This window comes from Oncorhynchus keta, chromosome 24 (assembly GCF_023373465.1).
Source record: "Oncorhynchus keta strain PuntledgeMale-10-30-2019 chromosome 24, Oket_V2, whole genome shotgun sequence".
Classification (NCBI taxonomy): domain Eukaryota; kingdom Metazoa; phylum Chordata; class Actinopteri; order Salmoniformes; family Salmonidae; genus Oncorhynchus; species Oncorhynchus keta.
Genome location: NC_068444.1, coordinates 31,849,820 through 31,873,979, shown reverse-complemented (window position 1 = coordinate 31,873,979; position 24,160 = coordinate 31,849,820). Strand labels below are relative to the sequence as shown.

Genomic DNA, 24,160 nt, shown 5'->3' with positions numbered 1-24,160 from the left:
ACTTTCACACGGCAGCGGCTCAGGGATTTGGTGTTTTGGTGTTTCTGTGTAACACACATTAGGCTGATAGACCAGTTATTACTGCACTGCTGACGTGGGGAGAGAGTTTAGTCTGACATGCTGGGTCACAGAGAGAGAGAGAGAGAGAGATGGAGAGAGACGGAGAGAGACAGAGAGCCTGGCTGAGGTTATTACAGTTGGGGACGTGTTTTATTTTGTTGTGATGTAATGTTACAGCCCTTTCATGTATGTTATGTGTTCGGAGTTCCAGTTTATTAGAGGAAGTTGGCCAGTCAATGGAAATGGATGTCGCCAGGACAATAAATGACGTTTGAAATGTTCTCGGTCCGTGGCTGGTTGGCTGTCAAGGAGAGAGAGGCTTGTGTTAGGCTGTGAACACGCAGTTAACACATTTATTATGACCAATGCTGGACTCAAACTCCCAACTCTACTACTGTCAGCTCCATGCTCACACCAACAACAGTAAGCTATGGGAACTACTACGGGTGAGATATTCTAGCAGCGAGGGATAAGGATCTCAGAGGGGTCCTAGGGGACGTGGATATGTTGAACTATTCTAGTGGGGACCAGAAGTCCCCCACAATTCTTACCGTCTGGGGACATTTTGTTAGTCCCCACCAGGTCAAATGCTACTTCTAGGGGGTTGAGGTTTAATGTTGGAATTAGTGTTGGGGTTAGAATTGCGTTAATGGTTAGGGTTAGGAGCTAGGTTTAGGTTTAGGGTTAACATAACCTTGTTGTAAACCCTGATATAACGTTCCAGTAGTGTCCATTTAGCATGTTAATGATTTTTGACATTTATTTTTCACCTTTATTTAACCAGTTAGGCTAGTTGAGAACAAGTTCTCATTTACAACTGCGACCTGGCAGTTGGAACACCAAGCTTCCCTACGTAAACTCGGTGTAGTATATCTCTATAGCTCTCTCTCCCTGAACTGAGTTGTGATTAACAGTAGCGCTGGTGTGTCTGTGCTATCTCTGTGGTGTTTCAGAAGGCCAGTTGTTGGTAATATAAAGCAGGGAAGTAACTATAACTCAGCTCAGAGCCAACTCTGTTACACACTGACAGGCACCACACTTCCAGGGTGGGACAGGGTGAGGATGGATTTGAAAATGATTGGCCCTAATGCCATAAATTAAACAGTGTGTGGAAGCAGAAGGGTGCGTGTTTATTGGCACTGTGAGTGAATGTGTGGAAGGCGTTAGAGAGAGAGAGTTAGAGGGAGAGATAGAGAGAGAGGGAGAGAGAGAGAGAGAGGGAGAGAGAGGGAGGGAGAGAGAGAGAGAGAGAGAGAGGGAGAGAGACAGAGAGAGAGAGGGTTAGAGGGAGAGAGAGAGAGAGAGGAGGGAGGGAGGGAGGGAGGGAGGGAGGGAGGGAGGGAGGGAGGGAGGGAGGGAGAGAGAGAGAGGAGAGAGAGAGAGAGAGAGAGAGAGAGAGAGAGAGAGAGAGAGAGAGAGAGAGAGAGAGAGAGAGAGAGAGAGCAGCTCCGGTTAAATAAATGTTAGAAACCGTAGTCTTGTTTGGGGAACTCCTCTTTAGAGGAAACCCTTAACTATACCCTTTGACCTCTCCAGGAGCATCGCAGCTGCTTTGACAACAGCTGTGCCATGGTTGTTATGAATGTGTTGCCGTGTCTTTTTGCTCCAGGAATCTTTTTTGATTTGATTAGACTGATCGACATTTCTGTACAGTCAATGTTAATTGCTATGCCAGTAATTGAGATCACCAGAGCAGTGAACAGACTCTCCTGACATGGGGGACACAGGCCCTTTTGACAATTGGACGTGCTATTTATGAGCTGTTTATAAGATATGAATCAGATATTTAGAGATCCATAAGGTGAGAATTGTGTTTAATTGTGTTAAACCTGGCTGGGATGCAGTGCGGTGGGTTACTGATCCCTTGGTGGAAAGAGAGAGGAAGCGAGGAGCTAAAGAGAGAGATTCAAAGTCATTTCGAAGGGTTACTATACTGAAAAATGGTTTGCTCTAGACTTGAACCGTATCTGTGACATACTTTGTCACAGTGTCCTGTCAGAGTGAATGGCTGTGCTCTTGCCTTCTGATGTACAGGTCAGGAGGTTACGGCTCGGGGATGTAAACTCAACCAGATGTTTAGAGAAGTGTGTGTGTGTGTGTGTGTGTGTGTGTGTGTGTGTGTGTGTGTGTGTGTGTGTGTGTGTGTGTGTGTGTGTGTGTGTGTGTGTGTGTGTGTGTGTGTGTGTGTGTGTGTGTGTGTGTGTGTGTGTGTCATTATGAAACAGAAGTAGATGGCCTGAGAGGAGGGAGAGATAAAGCCAAACCACACACACACACAGACCAACACACACACTACTGGTCCAAACTTTTCGAACACCTACTCATTCAAGGGTTTTTCTTTAATTGGACTATTTTCTACATTGTAGGATAATAGTGAAGACATCAAAACTATGAAATAACACATATGAAATCATGTAGTAACTCCCAAAAATGTTAAACAAATCAAAATAGATTTTAGATTCTTCAAATAGCCACACTTTACCTTGATGACAGCTTTGCACACTCTTGGCATTCTCTCAACCAAAAACGTTTCATCGGTAGTGTCCACCACTCCTCAAACATCGCTCGGTATGTGTCACAGTGTTCCCATGGTGATAAAACAGATCTCTGAGACTACGTAGCAGCTCTGTCCAGTCAACGGTCCACTCCAACCCCAGAGCAGCTAAAGAGTGATAAGCCTAAAGAGAAACACAACGAGAATCAGTAGATCCACATAAGAAAGAACACATCATACCACAATATCAGCTGGAGGGTGCCACTGTGAGACGCTCCAGCTGAGGTTATGGGCCAGTGTGTTTGTCAGAACACAGAGAGACGCACACCCTGACAGACCACACACTGCCTAGCAGATCTGTTTAAAGGCCAGGATCTGTGTTCATCATTCCCTGCATCCTGTTCACAGAAATATTTGTCAGCCCACAGTGCCATTTCTTCCTTGTTTTGTGTGTCTGTGCAACTCTTCTACGTCATTGGCACACAGAGAGATTGGCATGAAGCTTGTTTTGAGGACGGGGGCATCAGAACTTTGAGAACTTTGAAACAGTGGTGTGTTCTATCACTGAAACTTTGTTGATGTCGCTTCATGAAACTGTCAAACCCGATTCTCTAACCGTCACACAACCATAACTATACTTTCTCTGCTGCTATGGTACTCATCTGACATTAGTAGCATACTCAGTCTCTCTACCCCTCCTCTGTATCTCCTTCCCTCGCCCTTTTCTGCCCTTCCCTCATCTCTCTGTCTCCCTCCCTCATCTCTCTGTCTCCCTCCCTCATCTCTCTGTCTCCCTCCCTCATCTCTCTGTCTCCCTCCCTCATCTCTCTGTCTCCCTCCCTCATCTCTCTGTCTCCCTCCCTTCTCCATCTCTCCCCCTATAGTTCTGCAGTTAAGACTTCAGCAGAGGAGGACTCGAGAGCAGCTTGCAGACCAAGGCATCATGCCTCGTGAGTAACACTCTTTTACACACGAAGTCATGCGCATGTGTACACACACACACACACACACACACACACACCGCTCATAAGTGTGTGTGACACCATGTACTGCATTACTATAGTGAGAGAGAAAGAGCGAGAGAAAAAGAGAGAGATTTAACTTGCAACTGACAACGGCGATGAAACACAACACGCTACATGGGCCTCGCTTCTACGAGCTGACGCACTTACCTCATGATAACACAACGTAGTCCTTAACACTGTAACCAGAGACCCATCTATCCTGATAACACAATGTTTAAGCTGATCTAGGATCTAAACCTCTAACCCCATAATATGTTATAGCGGATATATGATCACCTCTGTGATCTATGTGGAAGCCATGAATCATCTTGCACAGTAAGACAGTAAGGGAGTATCCGAAAGACAGGCAGGCGGGGAGACAGGTAGGTAGAAAGGGGCACACACACACACACACACGAAACCGGTATATTTCATCTGCTCATAAAAGTAGGGCTACATTACAAACTGGCTAACGTCTGTGAGAGAAGCCAGTCGCGAGTCATCTCCAGTATGCAGTCCAGAGTTGTAGCCTGTGTGAGTGCACTTGTATGAGTATTTATAAACCGGCTGCAGGCTGGGGTTAGAGGGTTGTAGTATAGTAGGGAGGGTTGTTGAATGCTATCTCTCTGGCACGGTTTGACATTCGTTTCACTGGGGCTCCAGCAGTGAGATAACCAGTGGTAAGTGTGTGTGCAGGGGGAATTCAATCCAGAGGCCTAGCACTGCCACAGTGTGTGTGTGTGTGTGTGTTTGTGTGTTTGTGTGTGTGTGTGTGTGGAGGGGGGTGCCTGCCCATGAATGTGTGTTAATAGACGGCACTCAGAGAAATCTTCAAAAACCCTTTCCATGTGTCCTGCGGACCTCTCGCATACAATCAGCAGATAAACGGCCAATCGAAAAATTCTTCTGAAATAGTATTTGCCCTGTCGACCAATCACGTTTCCCCTAGCTGCTTTATCTCCGGCAGACTCCCAGAAACTGATAGGCCATGCTGGGCCTCTGGATTCCGTTCCCTCGCACACTTACCACTGGTCGCACACATACACAAACACACACAATGTATTATCCTTCACAGGACAAGGGACTAGGCAGCCAAATCCAAGCCTCTCACAGTGTGATGGAGAGAGAATGTGATTTCTCATTCTGTGCAGTTTTATTATGTAAATAAGGCTCATATTTAATCATATTGTTTTTCAATGTCAATCATTTTTGACAGAATACCATTATCAGTATTGTGTGCACAAGTGTGTGCGTGTGTGATTGCATGTGTGTGTGTGAGATGGACACGGCGTAGGGTGTGTGTATATATTACCCAGGGAACATCTGGTGTTTATTAGTATCCCAGAGTGCTGCTTCGGCCTCTCAGGGCTCTCTGGCTTGTGGCTGGCTGAGGAAGAGTCCACACACTTGCACTCACCCACACACACACACACACCCACGCACCCACCCACCCACGCACCCACGCACGCACGCACGCACGCACGCACGCACGCACGCACGCACGCACGCACACACACACACACACACACACACACACACACACACACACACACACACACACACACACACACACACACACACAGATTGAGACACTGCCTCTCAATCTGACGTGTGTTTGGCAGAGAAGGAAGGGTCCACATACACACACACACACACACTAAGTCCTCTACTCCTCTAACACGATAAGTGTGTCGTTTCACCACAAATCTCCATTTCCCTAGATGTGGTACTTTTTCTTTATTCCATAGGGCCAATGGAAAAACTATGATTAGTACTGTATAGTTTATTCTACTGCGTTAATAGCACCATATACTACACATAGGATCGGGATCTGAAGTGAGGTTTAAATTAGACAGAAAGTAAATAGCGGGTTTTAGTTTAGCTTTAGGATGTTTTGACTTGGTGCCAACTGTAAAGTAGACTGACTCCTACCACAGGGTATGTTTCTATAAGAGATAATAGTCTGGAGAGCTGTGTAAAAACACTAATGCCCTGCTGTGTTGTTATTCGGTGTCTGGACAGTGCTTAAATTGTTGCATTTGGAGAGTGATGTAATCTGCAGCTCTAACGTCACAGAGAGTGATGTTATATGTTGTTTGTACAGACTTTATATTACGTGGAGAGTTGATATATGAAGGAGCTGTGTTGTGCTGGAGATTCTTTTATGTGGTCTTCATGCATCTCTATAAAGCTTCTGCAGCCCTTATGTCAGGCTCGAATCATGTGCGAGTCAGAGCGAGAGAAGCGGACACAGTGAGTGACAGGCCGGGGCAGATGGTGTATTAGCAGACGGTGATCTCACCATCGCATCCCTTGTGGCTGGTTAGCAACATGACCACTGCTATGCCAGGACAGACCAGGCCAGCAGGTGATCCCTGTACCCTCTAGGGAAGGACACAGAAGGCCCTAGTCAATTGCTCATACATCTTTCTTTCCTTCCTTCGTTCTACCTTTCCTTTCTTACAGCCTACCTTCACAGCAAAATCGCCCGTGTTCATATCCTGGTGAGGGCAGTTTTGGTGATGATGTGGTGTTACTTTGTGCCACTATGAATGCCCCCTGGTATTGCTTTTTATGATGTTGTTTAAAAATACTGTTGTTCAATCGGGGTGTCAAATTGGCCAGTGTTACCCAGTGTTGGATTTTCAGTGTAACATTTCTAGAGTTGATTCAGTTGTTCAATTTACTCTGTAAGTGTTAAATTAACACTCATTGATGTAAAAGAATGCCAGTGTTGGTGTTAATAACCAGTGTTAAACCACAACCATGACCATCATTATTATATTTCTCAGCATGGTCTGTTGCTGGTTGATTTTTACATATTTATATATTTACATATTGTTTGTTTCAATATCTATGTTTTTGCATGTACATTGATTGATTGATTGATTGATTGATTAATCTTATGCTAGTCAAATATAAATAACATACATTTTGATAAACAAATCCAATGTTACTTGGATGTATTGCACCCGTTACTGAACTGGTTGTTCCAGTTTAAATGCTTTAAGTAGTCTCATGTCTTAGTCTTCCCAACCCAGCAGACATTCTGAATGCAGGTTGTGGGTGAATAAACATTCTTAATGTTGGATATCCCCACTCTGGCTGGATTTCAAAAGGAATTACACATCACAGCATTATGTGACTTGCAGGCCTGATGTGACCTGTAAACCATGAGTTGCAGGCCATTGTATTAGGGTAAAACTAGGCCTTATAAATTATGTGTTGTTTTGTATTACAATTTCATGGAATACAATTTCATGATAACATATTCATTTAGGATCACACTTGGTGAAGGCCACTGGACTGAAAATGGATGAATGAAACAACCATGTCTCTGTCACAAATACAGTCATGGGTGTATAACTCTACAAAAGGCAAGACACTCTGGGAAATATGCAATTAACACTGAAAAGTGTGGACCCATATAGACAATGAACCAGTGTTAAACTTAACACTCTCTGTGGATTTAACACTGGAGGATTTGCTGTAAGGTATCAGTGAACACCATACCTGTACATTTACATTTACATTTAAGTCATTTAGCAGACGCTCTTATCCAGAGCGACTTACACCTCAGTACTGTAGCCAGACATTTGTTGCAATTATGCAATTCTACACATTTTTTTCATTGGGCAAAGATAAAAATGTTCAGTTTTAATGCTAATTCAAGCTAAACTATAGGTGTGTTGACTTGTATGCTAAATGAACAACTGAGGTAGGGAGTGGCATGGTACATATAGCCATAGAAGCACAGTGACATATGCCTCAATGCGGTCATATTTATGGCTTATTGCAGGTCTTGCTTTCAGTTAGTTATGTTTTGCCGCCCATCCCAGGAGAGGGAACGTCATTCCAGCACTGCTTGCTAGGAATTCCATCTGATGGTGTTTGCATATTTAGGTAAAAAGACAAATTCTTGTTTGAAAAGGAGGGTGGAGTACTTAAATCTGCATTTAAGTACAAATACTGTCACCTAGATTGTAATTTACTCAAGTAAGAGTAAAAGTAGCCCTCTTAAAGAAACTACTCAAGTAAGAGTGAAAAAGTATCCGGCCAGAAAACTTCTTACAATTCATGACCACAAACATGTGGACACCTGCTTGTCGAACATCTCATTCCAAAATCATGAGCATTAATATGGAGTTGGTTCCTCCTTTCCTGCTATAACAGCCTCCACTCATCTGGGAAGGCTTTCCACTAGATGTTGGAGCATTCCTGCGGGAACTTGCTTCCATTCAGCAACAAGAGCATTAGTGAGGTCGGGCACTGATGTTGGGCGGTTAGGCCTTGCTTACAGTTGGCGTTCCATTTCATCCCAAAGGTGTGTGATGGGGTTGAGGTCAGGGCTCTATGCACGCCAGTCAATTTCTTCCACACTAAACTGGAAAAAAAAATATCTGTATGGACCTCGCTTTCTGCACCGGGGCATTGTCATGGAAATAGGAAAGGGCCTTCCCCAAACTGTTGCCACAAAGTTGGAAGCATAGAATCGTCTAGAATGCCATTGTATGCTGTAGTGTTAATATTTCCCTTCACTGGAGCTTAGCCCGAACCATGAAAGACAGCCCCACACCATTATTCCTCCTCCACCCAATTTTACAGTTGGCACTATGCATTCGGTTATGTAGCGTTCTCCTGGCAAACCCAAATTCGCCCGTCGGACTGCCAGACGGTGAAGCATGATTCATCACTCCAGAGAAAGCGTTTCCACTGCTCCAGAGTCTAATGGCGGTGAACTTTACATCACTCCAGCCAATGCTTGACATTGCGCATGGTGATCTTAGGCTTGTCTGAGGCTGCTCGGCCATGTAAACAAATTTCATGAAGCTCCCGACAAACAGTTATTGTGCTGATGTTGCTTCCAGAGGAAGTTTGGAACTCAGTAGTTAGTGTTGCAACCGAGGACAGATTATTTTTTGCGCTTCAGCACTCGGCGGTCCCGTTCAGTGAGCTTGTGTGGCCTACCACTTGGCAGCTGAGCCGTTGTTGCTCCTAGACTTTTCCATTTCACAATAACAGCACTTACAGTTGATCGGGGATCTTCTAGCAGGGCAGAAATTTGACAAACTGACTTGTTGGGAAGGTGACATCCTGTGACGGTGCCACGTTGAAAGTCACTGAGCTCTTCAGTAAGGCCATTTTACTGCCAATGTTTGTCTATGGAGATTGCATGGCCGTGTGCTCTGTTTTATACACCTGTGAGCAACAGTTGTGGCTGAAATAGCCGAATCGACTAAATTGAAGGTGTGTCCACATACTTTTGTGTATATATAGTGTAAGTACTAGCATTTTTTACACCTGGTAAACTGTGACAGCAAACACAAAGAACAACCACTTATTGTAATCTTGTGGACCCCAGGAAGAGTAGCGGCTGCGTTAGCGGCTAAATTGCAGATGTCCTCCCTCCAGCACAGGTAGTCTCCAATGAAGACTGACATCAAAACAAAGTCCATAGGCTATACAGTTTCAATGATGGTCCTTTTCAAAGTTGTCTTAATATTTACTGTATCAGTGTGTTCAATTTCATTAAAAAAAAGGTAATTGATACTCAAGAGTTTGGAATCAAAATTTCAATAGCATGAATGAACATTTATTTCACAATAGAATTTCAGGTACGTGCGATGTTGAATGCGTTCTAAAAGGATTTACACCAAGTGTGATGTACCTATCATTTTGTACTCAGACCAAGGAGGATCAGGTAGGTGTTACAACAGCCAAACAACATCGAAATGTCACTATCAATCATGTTACTAGTATGCAAAAAAGAGACACATTTCAGCATGGGATTAAACATCAAGGTAGGTATTCAGGTAAGAATCATGTGAGTTATAAATGATCGAGCAGTGCAGATATCAATTGCCGAAGTCAACTCAATCATCTTTTTCCTGCCAAGGTAGGATTTACCCTCTCTGTCCTCCTTCTCTTCCCAACCGCTCCTTTACACTTGGAAGGGTCTTTCATTTTCTTGGATGGCCCATTCTCCTCCCCTTTAGTTGAAATGTACTTAAGTACATGTAAACACATTACTTGTAGCGTGTTACTACCCACCTCTGCCTGTTTGGAACACTGACAACAACAAAAAAGATTTGTATAATGTTATTTTTTGCCCAATTTGATTGGGTGGGCGGATGGGCCCGGACCCACCCCGTACCTACGTGGCTGATGTACCTTTAACACTGACCTAGTGTAAAAATCTAATTCTAAGGTGTCGAATGCCAGGTATTAGTGAAACCCATACCAGTGTACCTTTAACACTGAGTTAGTGTACCATTTTAATGCCACTGGTGTTGGAAAGTGTTGGTGTTAAAAGCTTAACACTTTCTGGTGGTGCTCAAATAAACACTTAAAAAGTGTTAGATTTAACACCCACTTGTTCAATTTACTTCGCTGTGTTCTTTTCTATCTTCACTTTTTTGTCTTTTAGGCATGTATTTGGATATTCTCTCCTGAAGGTCATTTAACTCTTAAAGTAGTCCAGTAGTTTCTCTATTTGGAAAGGATATTGATCAGTGATTGTAACCAATAGCCGTACTCTGGACTAGAATAGATGTAACTATAATCTGTGGTCTGTACAAAATGATGACTCTGTGGCTCGGCAGATGTAAGTGTATAACTGTTGTTTTAAAATGTTCTGTCAATTCTTAATGAGACGGCAATAGTTCTAAATTAGAAGGAGCCGATGAAATATGCTTAATATCATTCCATTCAATTGTTTCCCTGCACATAGTCCAGATTTCAGCCATCAATGAAAGATTTGACCAAATAAGTGGTAACTATTTCTCTCAGTGGTTTAATCAAGCTAGCTCAGGCTACAGCTCATCAGCAGGTTATCCATCCTACTGTAAGACAAGAATGGATATTGGGCCAACCCAACCCAGGATTATTTGTATATGATTAATGGGCAGTGTGTGTGAAAGGCAGTCTTACCCATATCACAAAATCCATTTTAATCATCTCTAACCCATTTATTTATCCAGTGAAGGAAGTATGTCAGCTCACCAGCTCTGACACTTAGGCATTAGGGCTGAAATTTTGGGAGAACTCCTTGGAACAGGTCTCGGACCAGGACACGTATAAGTCGTCAGTGGATGTTTTGCCACTGGAGATTCAGATGAGGAGCATTAAGGCCCAGCTGGCCTTAATCAACTCATATACAAAAACGTTAATAGTCAAGGGAGTTAATAGTGTGGTTTTGCTTGCTGTGTATATGTAGACCCGGAGGGGGACATATCATCTGTGGAGGCTCAGCTGAGGCTGAAGAGAGCTCGCCTGGCAGACAACCTCAATGACAAACTGGCCCTGAGACCTGGCCCCATGGAGCTGGTGCACAAGAATATAATTCCCGTAGACTCTGCTGCCTTCAGACAGGCAGCTGCCACGACAGGTATCACTGAGTGATGGAATGGCCACGTAACACCTATCTGCCTGTATCTTGACGTGTGTGACTCACAATCACCGGTGTGTGATTTTTGACACGTAAGCGTGTGAGTTTGGTTTTAAATTAGTTTTTGAGTTTGAAAAAGGTGTGTTTTAACTCTTTAGTGGCCTGGAAATAAGGCTATACAGCTGCGGTGAAAAACTAACCGATGGACCTAGACTAAATGTAGTAAACCTTTTTAAAGGCAAAGTGCAGTCAAAACCGTGATTTCCTGGGTTGTGTATATACGCTGAGTATACAGAATATTAAGGACACCTTCATAATATTGAGCTGCATCCCCCTCTTTTCCCCTCAGAACAGCCTCAATTCGTCGGGACATGGACTCTACAATGTGTCGAAAGCATTCCACAGGGATGCTGGCCCATGTTGACTCCAATGCTTCCCACAGTTGTGTCAAGTTGGCTGGATGTCCTTTGGGTGGTGGACCAGTCTTGACACAAAAGGAAAACTGTTGAGCGTGAAAAACCCAGCAGCATTGCAGTATTTGACACAAACTGGTGCTCCTGGCACCTACTACCATACCCTGTTCAAAGGCACTTCAATATTTTGTCTTCCCCATTCACCCTCTAAATGGGACACATACACAATCCATGTATTAATTGTCTCAAGGCTTTAAAATCCTTATTTAACATGTCTCCTCCCCTTCATTTACACTGATTGAAGTGGATTTACCAAGTGACATCAATACGGGATAATAGCTTTCACTTGATTTACCTGGTCAGTCTGTCATGGAACGAGCAGGTGTCCTTAATGTTTTGTACACTCTGTGATTATTTCACATTATGAGGTTGGAATAATACTGTGAAATTGTTCAAATTATGATAATGCCGTTTTAGTGTAAGAGCTGCTTGAATAGACCGCCTGAAATCTAAGTGTGTTTTGGCGGGAGGGAGTTTTGGCCTGCCTGGCGACATCACCAGGCGGTAGAAGTTATTGGTAACACTTTACTTGACACCCATGTCATCACCTTACCTGTCATAATATGGTCAAAACACTGTCATGACACACATTTAGACCTGTTGTGACATATTGTATATTACATTATTTTATGTCTGGCTACTTGTCAACAGTATGTTTGTTTTATATTTTCTGAAATTGAACATATTATATTATCATTGGAATTGAGCACACATTGATGTCATACCTACACCTACTCCAACGCTCTGTTGCTGATGTCTGGAATGAATGCTGGAGCAGATTTCAGGCGCAGGACAAAGCATGAGGAGCAAGCTCAACTGGCTTAAAGTTGCATTGTCTTAGTCCAAGTAAAGTGACACAGGATGGTCATAATGCTTCATGACAGTGTCATAACGTGTATTTTCTACAAGTGATTTAAAATATGAGAAAAAAAACATGACTGTAAAGAATTCCTTGCAACAACAACAAAGGAATTAAGAAACAAACTTTCAAATGAAAGGACATTTCTTGGCAGGGAAATGAATTGAATAAATGTGGTTTGACACTCTTTTGTAGGTGTCATAACCAGACAGAAAAATAACAGAATATAAGTCACAACAGGTGTAAATATATGGGTCATGACAGTGTTATGACAAGTTTATGACAAGTTAACGTTTGAAAAGTTAATCGACCAATAACAAATTGAGTTTCAAACCTCTGCCAATAACAGCTAGTTTTCAGGTTACATATCCCTCCCATTAGGCTGGTCCAATTAGGCCCCTCACAGTTCACTTCCAGACAGTCCTAGAAAAATGTTTGCTGGACAAATTGCTCTTTGTTTCTTTTTGACCATTTTAATTTAAATAACGATTATATGTTAGGTACTTAATTGTTACCCAGAAATGATTTGATATTGACACACTGAACAAAAATATATATAAAATATATATATATATAAAATATAATGCAACATGCAACAATGTCAAAGGTTTTACTGAGTTACAGTTTATATAAGGAAATCAGTCAATTTAAATAAATTAATTAGTGCCTAATCTATGGATTTCACATAACTGGGAATACAGCTATATCGTATGAAGGAGTGGATCAAAACACAGTGTGGTAAGTGTTAACGATAAATGTAATACTTAAAACACTCAAACAAAAATAACAAATAGGGAAAACCGAAACAGTCCTGTCAGGTGAAGACACTAAACAAAAAACAACTACCCACAAAGACAACTTATATATTTATTTATTTTACCTTTATTTAACTAGAACAAATTCTTATTTTCAATGACGGCCTAGGAACAGTGGGTTAACTGCCTGTCAGCTCGGGGGTTTGAACTTGCAACCTTCCGGTTACTAGTCCAACACTCTAACCACTAGGCTACCCTGCCGCCCCAATATATGATCCCCAAGACAACGATAGACAGCTAGCTGCCTCTGATTGGGAACCACACCAACATAGAAATAAAGAAACTAGAATGCCCACCCTAGTCCCCTGGCCTAACCAAAATAGAGAATAAAAACCTCTCTACGGCCAGGGCGTGACAGTACCCCCAAAGGCAAAACCTGACTCTAAAGGGGAGGGTCCGGGTGGGCATCCCTTTACGGCGGCGGCTCTGGAGCGGGACGTAGACACCCCTCCGCCCGCAGATCCCTTCACTTTGGTGGCGGCCCTGGTACATGGACCTTGACTGGAGGAACCGGGCCGCAGATCATCATCGGAGGCTCCGGACTGGGGACAGTCGCCGCAGGATCCAGACTGGGGACCTTCGCCGCAGGATCCGGACTGGGGACCGTCGCCACAGGCTCCGGACTAGGGATCGGCTCCGGATGCTCCGGACTGGGGCCCGGCTCCGGACTGGGGCCCGTCACTGGAGGCTCCAGACTGGGGACCGGCTCCGGAGGCTCCGGACTGGGCTCCGGACTGGGGCCCGGCTCCGGAGGCTCCGGACTGGGGCCCGGCTCCGGAGGCTCCGGACTGGGGCCCGGCTCCGGAGGCTCCGGACTGGGGCCCGGCTCCGGAGGCTCCGGACTGGGGCCCGGCTCCAGAGGCTCCGGACTGGGGCCCGGCTCCAGAGGCTCCGGACTGGGGCCCGGCTCCGGAGGCTCCGGACTGGGGACCGGCTCCGGACTGGGGACCGGCTCCGGACTGGGGACCGACTCCGGACTGGGGACCGACTCCGGACTGGGGACCGACTCCGGACTGGGGACCGACTCCGGGGCTCCGGACTGGGGACCGGCTCCAGGGGCCCGGACTGGGGACCGGAGGCTCCGGACTGGGGCCCGGCTCCAGAGGCTCCGGACTGGGGAGGCTCCGGACTGGGGACCGGCTCCAGAGGCTCCGGACTGGGGCCCGGCTCCAGAGGCTCCGGACTGGGGCCCGGCTCCAGAGGCTCCGGACTGGGGCCCGGCTCCAGAGGCTCCGGACTGGGGCCCGGGGACCGGACTGGGGCCCGGCTCCGGACTGGGGACGGCTGGGGACCGGACTGGGGACCGGCTCCGGACTGGGGACCGACTCCGGACTGGGGACCGACTCCAGAGGCTCCGGACTGGGGACCGCTCCACCGGACTGGGGACCGGCTCCAGGGCTCCGGACTGGGGACCGGCTCCAGGGGCTCCGGACTGGGGCCCGGCTCCAGAGGCTCCGGACTGGGGACCGGCTCCGGACTGGGGACCGGCTCCGGAGGGGCGGCCGGACTGGGGACCGACTCCGGACTGGGGACCGACTCCGGACTGGGGACCGACTCCAGAGGCTCCGGACTGGGGACCGGCTCCAGGGGCTCCGGACTGGGGACCGGCTCCAGGGGCTCCGGACTGGGGACCGGCTCCAGGGGCTCCGGACTGGGGACCGGCTCCAGGGGCTCCGGACTGGGGACCGGCTCCAGGGGCTCCGGACTGGGGACCGGCTCCAGGGGCTCCGGACTGGGGATCGGCTCCGGACTGGGGACCGGCTCCGGACTGTGAAACGTCGCCGGAAGCTCTGGACTGGGAACTGTCTCCGGAAGCTCTGGACTGTGGAGGCACGCTGGAGGCTTGATGCGTGGGACTGGTACCGGTGGCACCGGGCTGATGACACGCACCTCAGGGCGAGTGCGGAGAGAAGGCACAGGACGTACTGGACTGTGGAGGCGTACTGGAGGTCTAATGCGGGGGCCTGGTACAGGTGGCACTGGGCTGAATACACGCACCTCAGGGCGAGTGCGAGGAGGAGGCACAGGACGTACTGGACTGTGGAGGCGCACTGGCGGTCTGGAGCGTAGAGCTGGCTAAACACGTCCTGGCTGGATGTTTATTTTCACCCTGCAAATGTGGGGCGCTGGCACAGGACGCACTGGGCTGTGCAGACGGATCGGAGACACAGTGCGCAGAGCCGGCGCAGGATATCCTGGTCCAAGGTGGCGTACTGGAGGCCAGGAGTCAGCACCATCCGTCCTGTCCTGGCTGGATGCCCACTCTAGCCCGGGGAGCTGGAATAGAGAGCACCGGGCTATGAATCGGCACTGGAGACACCATGCGCATCTCTGCATAACACGGTGCCTGACCAGTCACATGCTCCCCACGGTAAGCACGAGGAGTTGGCTCAGGTTTGAACCCTGACTCAGCCACTCTCCTCGTGTGCCCCTCCCCCCCCAAAAAAAAAAAATATTTTTGGAGCTGCCTCTCGGGTTTCCGTGCTAGCCGTGTCCCCTCGTATCGTCGCCGTTTCTCTTTCGCTGTTTCCACCTGTTTCTGTGGCAGGGTCTTGTCCCCTGCCCTAACCTCCTCCCAGGACCAGGATGTCCTCCACTCTCTCTTTTCTCCCGGGCCCAGGATCCCTGCTCCTCTTGAGCACGCTGTTTGGTCCTTTTTTGGTTGGTAGTTCTGTAACGATCGTCGTATGAAGGAGTGGACCAAAACGCAGCGTAGTAAGTGTTCATGATAAATGTAATACTCAAAATACTCAAACATAACAGAGAGGGAAAACCGAAACAGTCCTGTCAGGTGAAGACACTAAACAGAAAACAAATACCCACAAAACCCAAACTAAAAAGGACAACTTATATATAATCCCCAATCAGAGACAACGATAGACAGCTGCCTCTGTTTGGAACCACACCAACATAGAAATAAATAAACTAGAATGCCCACCCTAGTCACACCCTGGCCTAACCAAAATAGAGAATAAAAACCTTTCTATGGCCAGGGCATGACACTATACATCTGTTGGTCACCTTAAAAAAAAAAGTAGGGTTGTAGATCAGAAAACCATTCAAATTGCCATTGACAAAAATGCAATTGTGTTTGTTGTCCGTAGCTTATGCCTGTCCATAGCATAACCCCACTGCCACCATGGGGCACTCTGTTCACAACGTTGACATCAGCAAACCACTCACTCACACGATGCAATACAGCTGTCTGCTATCTGCCAGGTACAGTTGAAACCGGGATTCATCTTTGAAGAGCACACTTCTCCAGCGTGTCATTGGCCATCGAAGGTGAGCAGTAACCCACTGAAGTTGGTTACGATGCCGAACTGCAGTCAGATCAAGACCATGGTGAGGACGACGATCATGCAGATGAGCTTCCCTGAGACGGTTTCTGACAGTTTATGCAGAAATTCTTTGGTTGTGCAAACCCACAGTTTCATCAGCAGTCATCTGGGTGGCTGGTGAAGAAGCCGGATGTGGAGGTCCTGGGCTGGCATGGCTACATGTCCTGGGCGGGCTTAGTTACATGTGGTCTGTGGTTGTGAGGCTTGTTGGACGTACTGCCAAATTCTTTAAAACAACGTTGGAGGCGGTTTATAGAAGATAAATAACTAAATTAACAATCAACTCGGGCAACAGCTCTGGTGGTTATTCCTGCAGTCAGCATGCCAACTGCACGCTCCCTCAAAACTTTAGACATCTGCGGCATTGTGTTGTTTGACAAAACTGCACATTTTAGAGTGACCTTTTATTGTCGTCGGCACAAGGTGCACCTGTGTAATGATCATGCTGTTTAATCAGCTTCTTGATTTTCCACACCTGTCAGGTGGATGGATTATTTTGGCAAAGGAAAAATGATTGGTAAAATGTGGGATGTAAACTAATTTGTGCACAACATTTGAGAAAAATAAGCATTTTGTCCGTCTGGAAAATTTCAGGGGGTATTTTATTTCAGCTTATGAAACATGGGACCAACACCTTACATGTTGTGTTTATATTTTTGTTCAGCATTAAAAAACGGCTGGATTGGGCCTTTTAAGTTTACTGTGAACCACAAGCAACCGAGATCATGCATTGAATTGCATGCAGTTCAGCTCTCTGTAGAGTTGGTATATTTTGCAACATCATAGCTTCCCTATTGAAATGATGTGGCAACCATAACACTATAAAAGCATACTATTTTCTAAACTGGCCAGAAAACCCATTCTGGAAATAGATAAGGATCCCTTAACCTTGGGCATCCTACTGGGACATATTGAAATGTTTCTCTTACATCCAAGTATGTTAGTCCTCCCCTTTATATCAGGCCTGGGTTTTTGTATACGCTGGTTTTCTGTTTTCCTCCTCAGGCTCTTCAGTAAACATATTGCGTAAGGTCAACACGGGGCTGAAGAGGCGAGATTTACTCTACCTCCCTATGAACAGGGAGGATGCTTATTGAGACAAACAGCAGCTGTATTTGGGTCCACCCTTCTCTCAAGAGAAGTGTGTGTGTGTGTGTATGTGTGTGTGTGTGTGTGTCCCTCCCCCACTTCTCTGATTTATATGGCTCCAGTGAGTCACCTATGAAGGTATCTGATTGGACAAGGCTGTTGTTCAGCTGTCTTCCACCTCCCCTTCACCCCTCTCACACACACACAAACCTTATATATCACGGAGACCCCCACCCGCTCCATCCTGCAATGTGATGACCTCTTCCATTTCTTTATCATCTTTGACAAAATATTAGATCTCTGACATCCAGTTGCAGTCCTTGCTGACAGAGAGATGTTATGTGGAGGAACTCAGGATGTGGTTAGTTTGAGACGATCATGCATCAGGACATAATAATAGCCCAGTAACAACTTGTTCTGTCCCCATGCTAGTGTCCTTTCTGTGACCGAGTGGGACTAAAGTAGACAACCCTACCCAGTCATGTGGTCCTGAACCTGTGTGTGTGTGTGTGTGTGTGTGTGTGTGTGTGTGTGTGTGTGTGTGTGTGTGTGTGTGTGTGTGTGTGTGTGTGTGTGTGTGTGTGTGTGTGTGTGTGTGTGTGTGTGTGTGTGTGTGTGTGTGTGTGTGTGTGTGTGTGTGTGTGTGTGTGTGTGTGTGAGGGAGAGAGAGCACAAAGAGAGCGCAGAGTGAGTGCAGAGTGAGTGAATTCAATACCAACAGGTGGTAGGAAATAACACCCAGGCCTGTGCCGCTGTGTGTGTGCAGGCCCAGCGTGCCACAGAGCAGGGCTGATGGTGTGATTGAAACCAGGGTCTGCTCTTGGCAGGTCACATGTTCTCATTCTAAAAGAGAGTCACAGGCACGCGCACGCGCACAGACACACACACACATTACCACTCCTCCCCTCTCCTGGCTCTGTCCCTTTGTTAACCTCAGGCTCTGCTCCTCCAGATAACATAGTCTCTAACAGCTAAACCAATCAAGGCTCTGTTCACTATCACTTCAGCCAATCAGGGCTGTGTTCACTGTAAAGTAGCCATGTCAATCTCTGCCCACTGCAGAATAGCACCTCAGGGCTAAGTGTTTCACTAGGTGACAGTGACAGAAGGGCAGTGTGTGAATACTGATGTTATACAATGGAACGGATATGGACTGCGTTGTACAGAGCAATGTGCAGTGGTGTCGCACGTAGGCAGTTCTCAGACAGCCACATACTGTACACACATTCACATCTCTCTCAGTAATACACAACCCTGCAAAAGTCCAATGAATGTTATGTTTGAACCTCTGGAAATATTTAAAGACATGAACAGACTTGCGTCTCAAAATCCTTCAATTCTAAACCCTCTTTGCCAGTATCTTGTGGTGTGTCAGGTTTCAGTCCTCTCTCTCTCTGCGTGTGATTAAAATGCCTCCTGTGTGGTTCTCTGTAGTGAACCACATCAAGTTCTCATCCCCTCCCTCTCTCCTCCCTTCTCTCTCTCTCTCTCTCTCTCTCTCTCTCTCCCCTCTCCCCTCTCTCTCTCTCTCTCTCTCTCCTCTCTCTGTCTCTCTCTGTCTCTCTCTCTCTCTCTCTCTCTCTCTCTCTCTCTCTCTCCCTCTCTCTCCTCTCTCCTCCCTTCTCTCTCTCTCTCTCTCTCCAGTGAACCATGGGAAGTTTCCTAAGCAAGAGGACTCGTATGCATTCGAGGAGGACAGTAGCAGTGACAGTCTGTCTCCAGAGCAACACCACAGTGACGAGTCCCAGGGGTCCGCATGCCCCTCCTCTGAGGCCATGGGCAGCACCCCCTCCTCCTCCTCATCACCAGCCCTCACTAGCCCTAAACAGGTAATACTCCTCTTCCTCCTTACCTCTTGCCTTACCCAAATAGGTCCATCGTCCTCTCATTTCCCCTCCATCACCACTTCCCTCTTCTCCTCCTCCTTACCTCTCGCCTTACCCAAATAGGTCCATCGTCCTCTCATTTCCCCTCCATCACCACTTCCCTCTTCTCCTCCTCCTTACCTCTCGCCTTACCCAAATAGGTCCATCGTCCTCTCATTTCCCCTCCATCACCACTTCCCTCTTCTCCTCCTCCTTACCTCTTGCCTTACCCAAATAGATCCATCATCCTCTCATTTCCCCTCCATCACCACTTCCCTCTTCTCCTCCTCCATACCTCTCGCCTTACCCAAATAGGTCCATCATCCTCTCATTTCCCCTCCATCACCACTTCCCTCTTCTCCTCCTCCTCCTCCTTCTTGATAATGTATCATAACATAAACTATCCTCCATGAGTAAACACACTATGAACAATAGGTGCACCAAAGTCTGCCCTATGCATTCACAAACATAGTCAGTTATGCGGTAATGAGTCAATTCAAGCAGGGAGCCAGGTTAAGTCTGTCATCTTGTGGTGGCTGGGAGAACTACAGTGTCCTCGCCTGGGTTCTCTTGTGACCGTTGGAACATGTGTGACTGCTCTTTGGCACGTGTCACATTCCTCTATGCCAGTCTGTCTGTCTCACACAGACACAGTATGCTGAAGGCTACTGCTTCCTGTGTTTTATCATCTCAGCGACTTCCTGCATTCTGCACCACTCTCCCCTCACCGTGTGGACAGAGATGATGACATCATTCCCAACGGTCACTGGAAGCCATAAACCGTTTTTATTTTAAGTGTTTACCAAAAGTCAGCTTGGGCTTAGTACCTAATTCCTCTTTTCAAATTATTTAATTTACATGTTTTATATAAACCAATACATTTTCTTTGAATTCATCTTATTGTTTTATGGTGGGCCAACCACTGAATGTAGTTGACATTTCCTGTATTCATGTCTTCCTACTGACTCCCTGTCTGCATTTGTGTTCCAGGGGTGTCAGAACAGGGACCCGTCTGATCAGAGCAAGGAAGATTGCTTGTCTGCGGCTAACAATGGGCTGTCTGCCACCCCACCCATACCTGTCCCTGCCATAGTCAAGGTAGGAACAAACACTTTCCTTTCGTACTGACCTCTTCATAGCCAAGATGATGCATCCCATTAGAGAGCTTCAGCTTGTATTGCGTATATTGTATGTTCTCACTATTTATCCCATTGATTCTACAGTCCAAGATATCGGACAAAAACCGCCACAAGAAGCCCAAAGACGTGAAGCCCAAGGTGAAGAAGCTGAAGTACCACCAGTACATCCCTCCGGACCAGAAGCCCGAGAAGTCTCCCCCTCCCATGGACTCAGCCTACGCCAGGCTACTGCAGCAACAACAGCTCTTCCTTCAGCTGCAGATCCTCAGCCAGCAGAAACACGCACACACACACTCCCAGCATACACACTCCCAACACACACAGGCCCATGCACATCAACGGCAGCCTAGTTTCAGCTACCAGCCCCTGCACCAGCCAGTCCAAGCCCAAAAGTGAGTACCCTGGATTGGGAGATGGTCTAACTCTAACCCCATGTCTCAGATCTGACCTTTAATGTACATTCTGTACATTGAAGGTCAGATCTGAGACATGGGGTTAGAGTTAGACCATGAATGTTGAATGTTCCATAATATTGTAATTTTTTTAATCTTTGTCTCACGAAAATCAAATGTTTTCCTATCTTTAGACAATCCAGTGAGCAGCTGACGGTGGGTAGCTCCAGTGTTACTACTAACATGGTCAACAGCAGCTCCTCGTCTCCAGTTAAGACCACATACTCTGGTCAAACCAGCATCTCACCAGTCAAACCTGGTCCTCTGCCACCGAACCTGGATGACCTGAAGGTAGGTACTCTGTCCATAAAGAGAGGGATATATTCTTTATTAGGGTTGGAAAAAGAACTCATATTCTGTAAGTGTAAGATTTTCAAAATGCAAGCATTTAATGTCTTTCCTCTACCTCTCTACCCATCGCTATATCTCTCTCTCCCTTCATCTTACAGGTGTCAGAGCTCAGGCAGCAGCTTCGTATCCGGGGCATGCCCGTCTCAGGCACCAAGACAGCCCTCATTGAGAGACTCCGCCCCTTTAAGGACCCCACCTCAAGCCCCTCGCATTCAGGCTCCAATGACATCACCACGGTCACCTTCCCTGTCACCCCCACGGGGTCCCTGTCCTCCTACCAGTCCCCCTCCTCCTCCAGCGCCCTCTCCCAGGGGGGATATTACCCTTACCCCAGCACCTCCTCCACCCCACCCATCTCCCCCGCTTCCTCAGACCTCTCCCGTAGCGGCTCGCTCCCAGACAGCTTCAGCGACGTGCCCATGTCCTCTCCTCCACAGTTTGGCCTCCAGCCGTCCCCGGCCCAGCTCAGCTCTGAAGAAGGCCTGGGGGGAGGGGGTCTGAGTGGGGCAGGACTACGGGGAGGGGAAGGTGCAGGGATGGAGGGTCTGGAGGCAGAGAAGGATAAGATGTTGGTGGAGAAACAAAAAGTGATCGAGGAGCTGACGTGGAAGCTGCACCAGGAACAGAGACAGGTGGGTAAACGCACTGTTCAACTCAATAAAATGTTGTTGTCCTTAAAGGGCCATTCAAGGCTAAGCTTACTTACTGTTAACACCCTGTTTCACAATAGGTGGAGGAGCTCAAGATGCAGCTGCACAAGAGGAAGCGTTGCCATGGCGCCACACATGAGGGTGTCCCGGCTCCGTCCCAGCCCCACCACCTGCACCTACAGCAATCCCCCACGCTGATGGGGCAGCACTTCTTTGGAGTGACTGTCAAACAGGAGCCCATGTCCCTCTCCTCCAGCTGCCCCCTCTCCTCCCCCAAGCACCTGAAGAGTCCTCCAGGAAGCTCCATGGAGGGGATGGGCCACTGCGGTGCCTCCCTGACCAATATGGGGGGCCCTGGTGGGCAACGATGCCTGGACTCAGTCCCCTCCTCAGGAAGTCCCTCTGGCATGTCTGCCTTCCTCAGCCCCCAGTGCTCTCCTCAAGACTCACCCATCGCCAAGACCTCCAGCAGCTCCCAACCTTCCTCCCCCAACAACCCCTACCTGCTGTCACCGCCGCTGGGCAGAGACGGCTGTAGCCACTCCCTCAACCAGACCAGCACCAGGCCCCGCAACATGCAGGTAGGCCTAAGGCAGAGCGCTTGTTATGAGTCTTTCCAAGAGACAATGGTCTAAATGTACTTTATATGTTGGCTCTAAAATGTTCTTTATATTGTGTCCGTTGTAACTCTGTTCACATGTCTATTGATTGATAGCTTGGTGGTCATGATAATTATGTATTCCCTCCGAACAGATTCAGCAGAAGAATGGAGGACAGGCTGTGAACTGCTCCTATCCCTCTGACCAGAGAGGCCTTCAGTCAGTGTTCCCCAACTCGACCGACAACGGCCTGATCCACAGGGTCAACACTAAGGCTAAGAACCCAAACATGCAGCAGAAGGCAAGAGCTATTATTCTGTCTAAACTTGGTCTGTAGCGGTTGAACATGGTTGTGTCACATGACTGGGTATCCACCATCACATTCACTTAACCATTTTTCTGCTTTCCATTCATTTGTTGCTTCTCTCTAAAACTTCCATCATGAGGTTCATGGTACTACTCTTCACAACTTAGCAGTTCGGATTCAAGCAGATCTCTCCGATGAGCTAGCTAGCTCATTTCACAAGAACTCCACAGCCCAAACTTTTTTTTTAAGCATCTTGTTTTTATCAGGATGCATAGAGGTTTTCTTGCATATAAGTTACCACACTATACTAAAATTCTAGCTCCATTTTCTTATCAGTAATACAACTTTTTCGCCTATTTTTTCATATAGATGGCAATATTGCCCTCTCCCCGGCACGTTGGCCAAAAGTGCCTGGTCTCAACCCCGGCCTTCTGTAGCTCAGATTCAACTGCATTCGACTCTAGACAGCCCCCTTGCTATGAGGATGCAGTCAAGCAGGTAAACTAAATTATACACCCGAACTCTGCTCCTGATCATGGCCGGCCAACTCAATTTGTTTCGTTGTTGTAACCTCTGTGGTGTCGCTTCGATTCCTGCCTTCTATCTAACTTCCTTCCTTCTCTCTCTCTCTCTCTCTCTCTCACCTGCTTTGCACCTCTTTGTTCATCCATCCATTGCTTTATCCATCCCACACTTTGCACCCTTGACCAAGTTTGACTGGGTTTCTTCAGAGCTGACTGCTTCGTGGTTGTGTCATTTTGAGTTGTGGTTGCCCCAAGTGCCTTATAGAACCTTGTAACAAATATATCAATATCATAATGTTAAAATCTTCATCATGAAACATTATCATTGATAGCATTAAAAATCCCCAAAATGGTGCTAAAACTGGGGACATGTTTTTCAGATTTGTATTTTTTTTTACAAGGTATTGATAAAGTACGAATGTATTGTTAATCACATTCTTTTTTTTTTTAGCAACTGACTAGGAGTCAGCAGATGGATGAGCTTTTGGATGTGCTCATAGAGAGTGGAGGTGAGTGAACTGATTCCGAATCAGTCTCAATGTGTGCAATGTATATAAGGTGTAGTCTTAGAAATTGGAAGGTGATATAGCTGTCAGTGCATGTTGTTGCCATGGTTATGAATGAGCAATGGCTTTGTAACTGCAAGCAATTTAGTTTCAATCCCCTACATAAGGTACTAGTCAGTTTGCCTCCCTACATACCATCCATCACCGCTTAGTTAAGTAACTCCAGATTTCCCTCTTACATGGGT

The 24,160-nt window shown here is 46.9% G+C and overlaps 1 protein-coding gene across 9 annotated transcripts in view; it reads left to right on the top strand.

Moving 5' to 3' along the window:
• Positions 1-24,160, top strand: part of myocd (myocardin) — a 162,954-nt gene that overhangs the window by 135,424 nt on the left and 3,370 nt on the right. For 5 of the 9 annotated variants that reach the window (XM_052478143.1, XM_052478144.1, XM_052478142.1 and 2 more), the window contains 10 exons: positions 3,439-3,504; positions 19,167-19,351; positions 20,378-20,485; positions 20,611-20,918; positions 21,113-21,269; positions 21,428-21,961; positions 22,060-22,560; positions 22,733-22,879; positions 23,255-23,383; positions 23,861-23,918. In XM_052478143.1, coding sequence (XP_052334103.1) covers positions 3,439-3,504; positions 19,167-19,351; positions 20,378-20,485; positions 20,611-20,918; positions 21,113-21,269; positions 21,428-21,961; positions 22,060-22,560; positions 22,733-22,879; positions 23,255-23,383; positions 23,861-23,918 — 2,193 coding nt within the window. Of the gene's footprint in view, positions 1-3,438; positions 3,505-10,801; positions 10,946-19,166; positions 19,352-20,377; positions 20,486-20,610; positions 20,919-21,112; positions 21,270-21,427; positions 21,962-22,059; positions 22,561-22,732; positions 22,880-23,254; positions 23,384-23,860; positions 23,919-24,160 lie in introns of those variants that run through there. The other 4 variants (XM_052478147.1, XM_052478146.1, XM_052478151.1 and 1 more) reach the window with 3 other exon arrangements.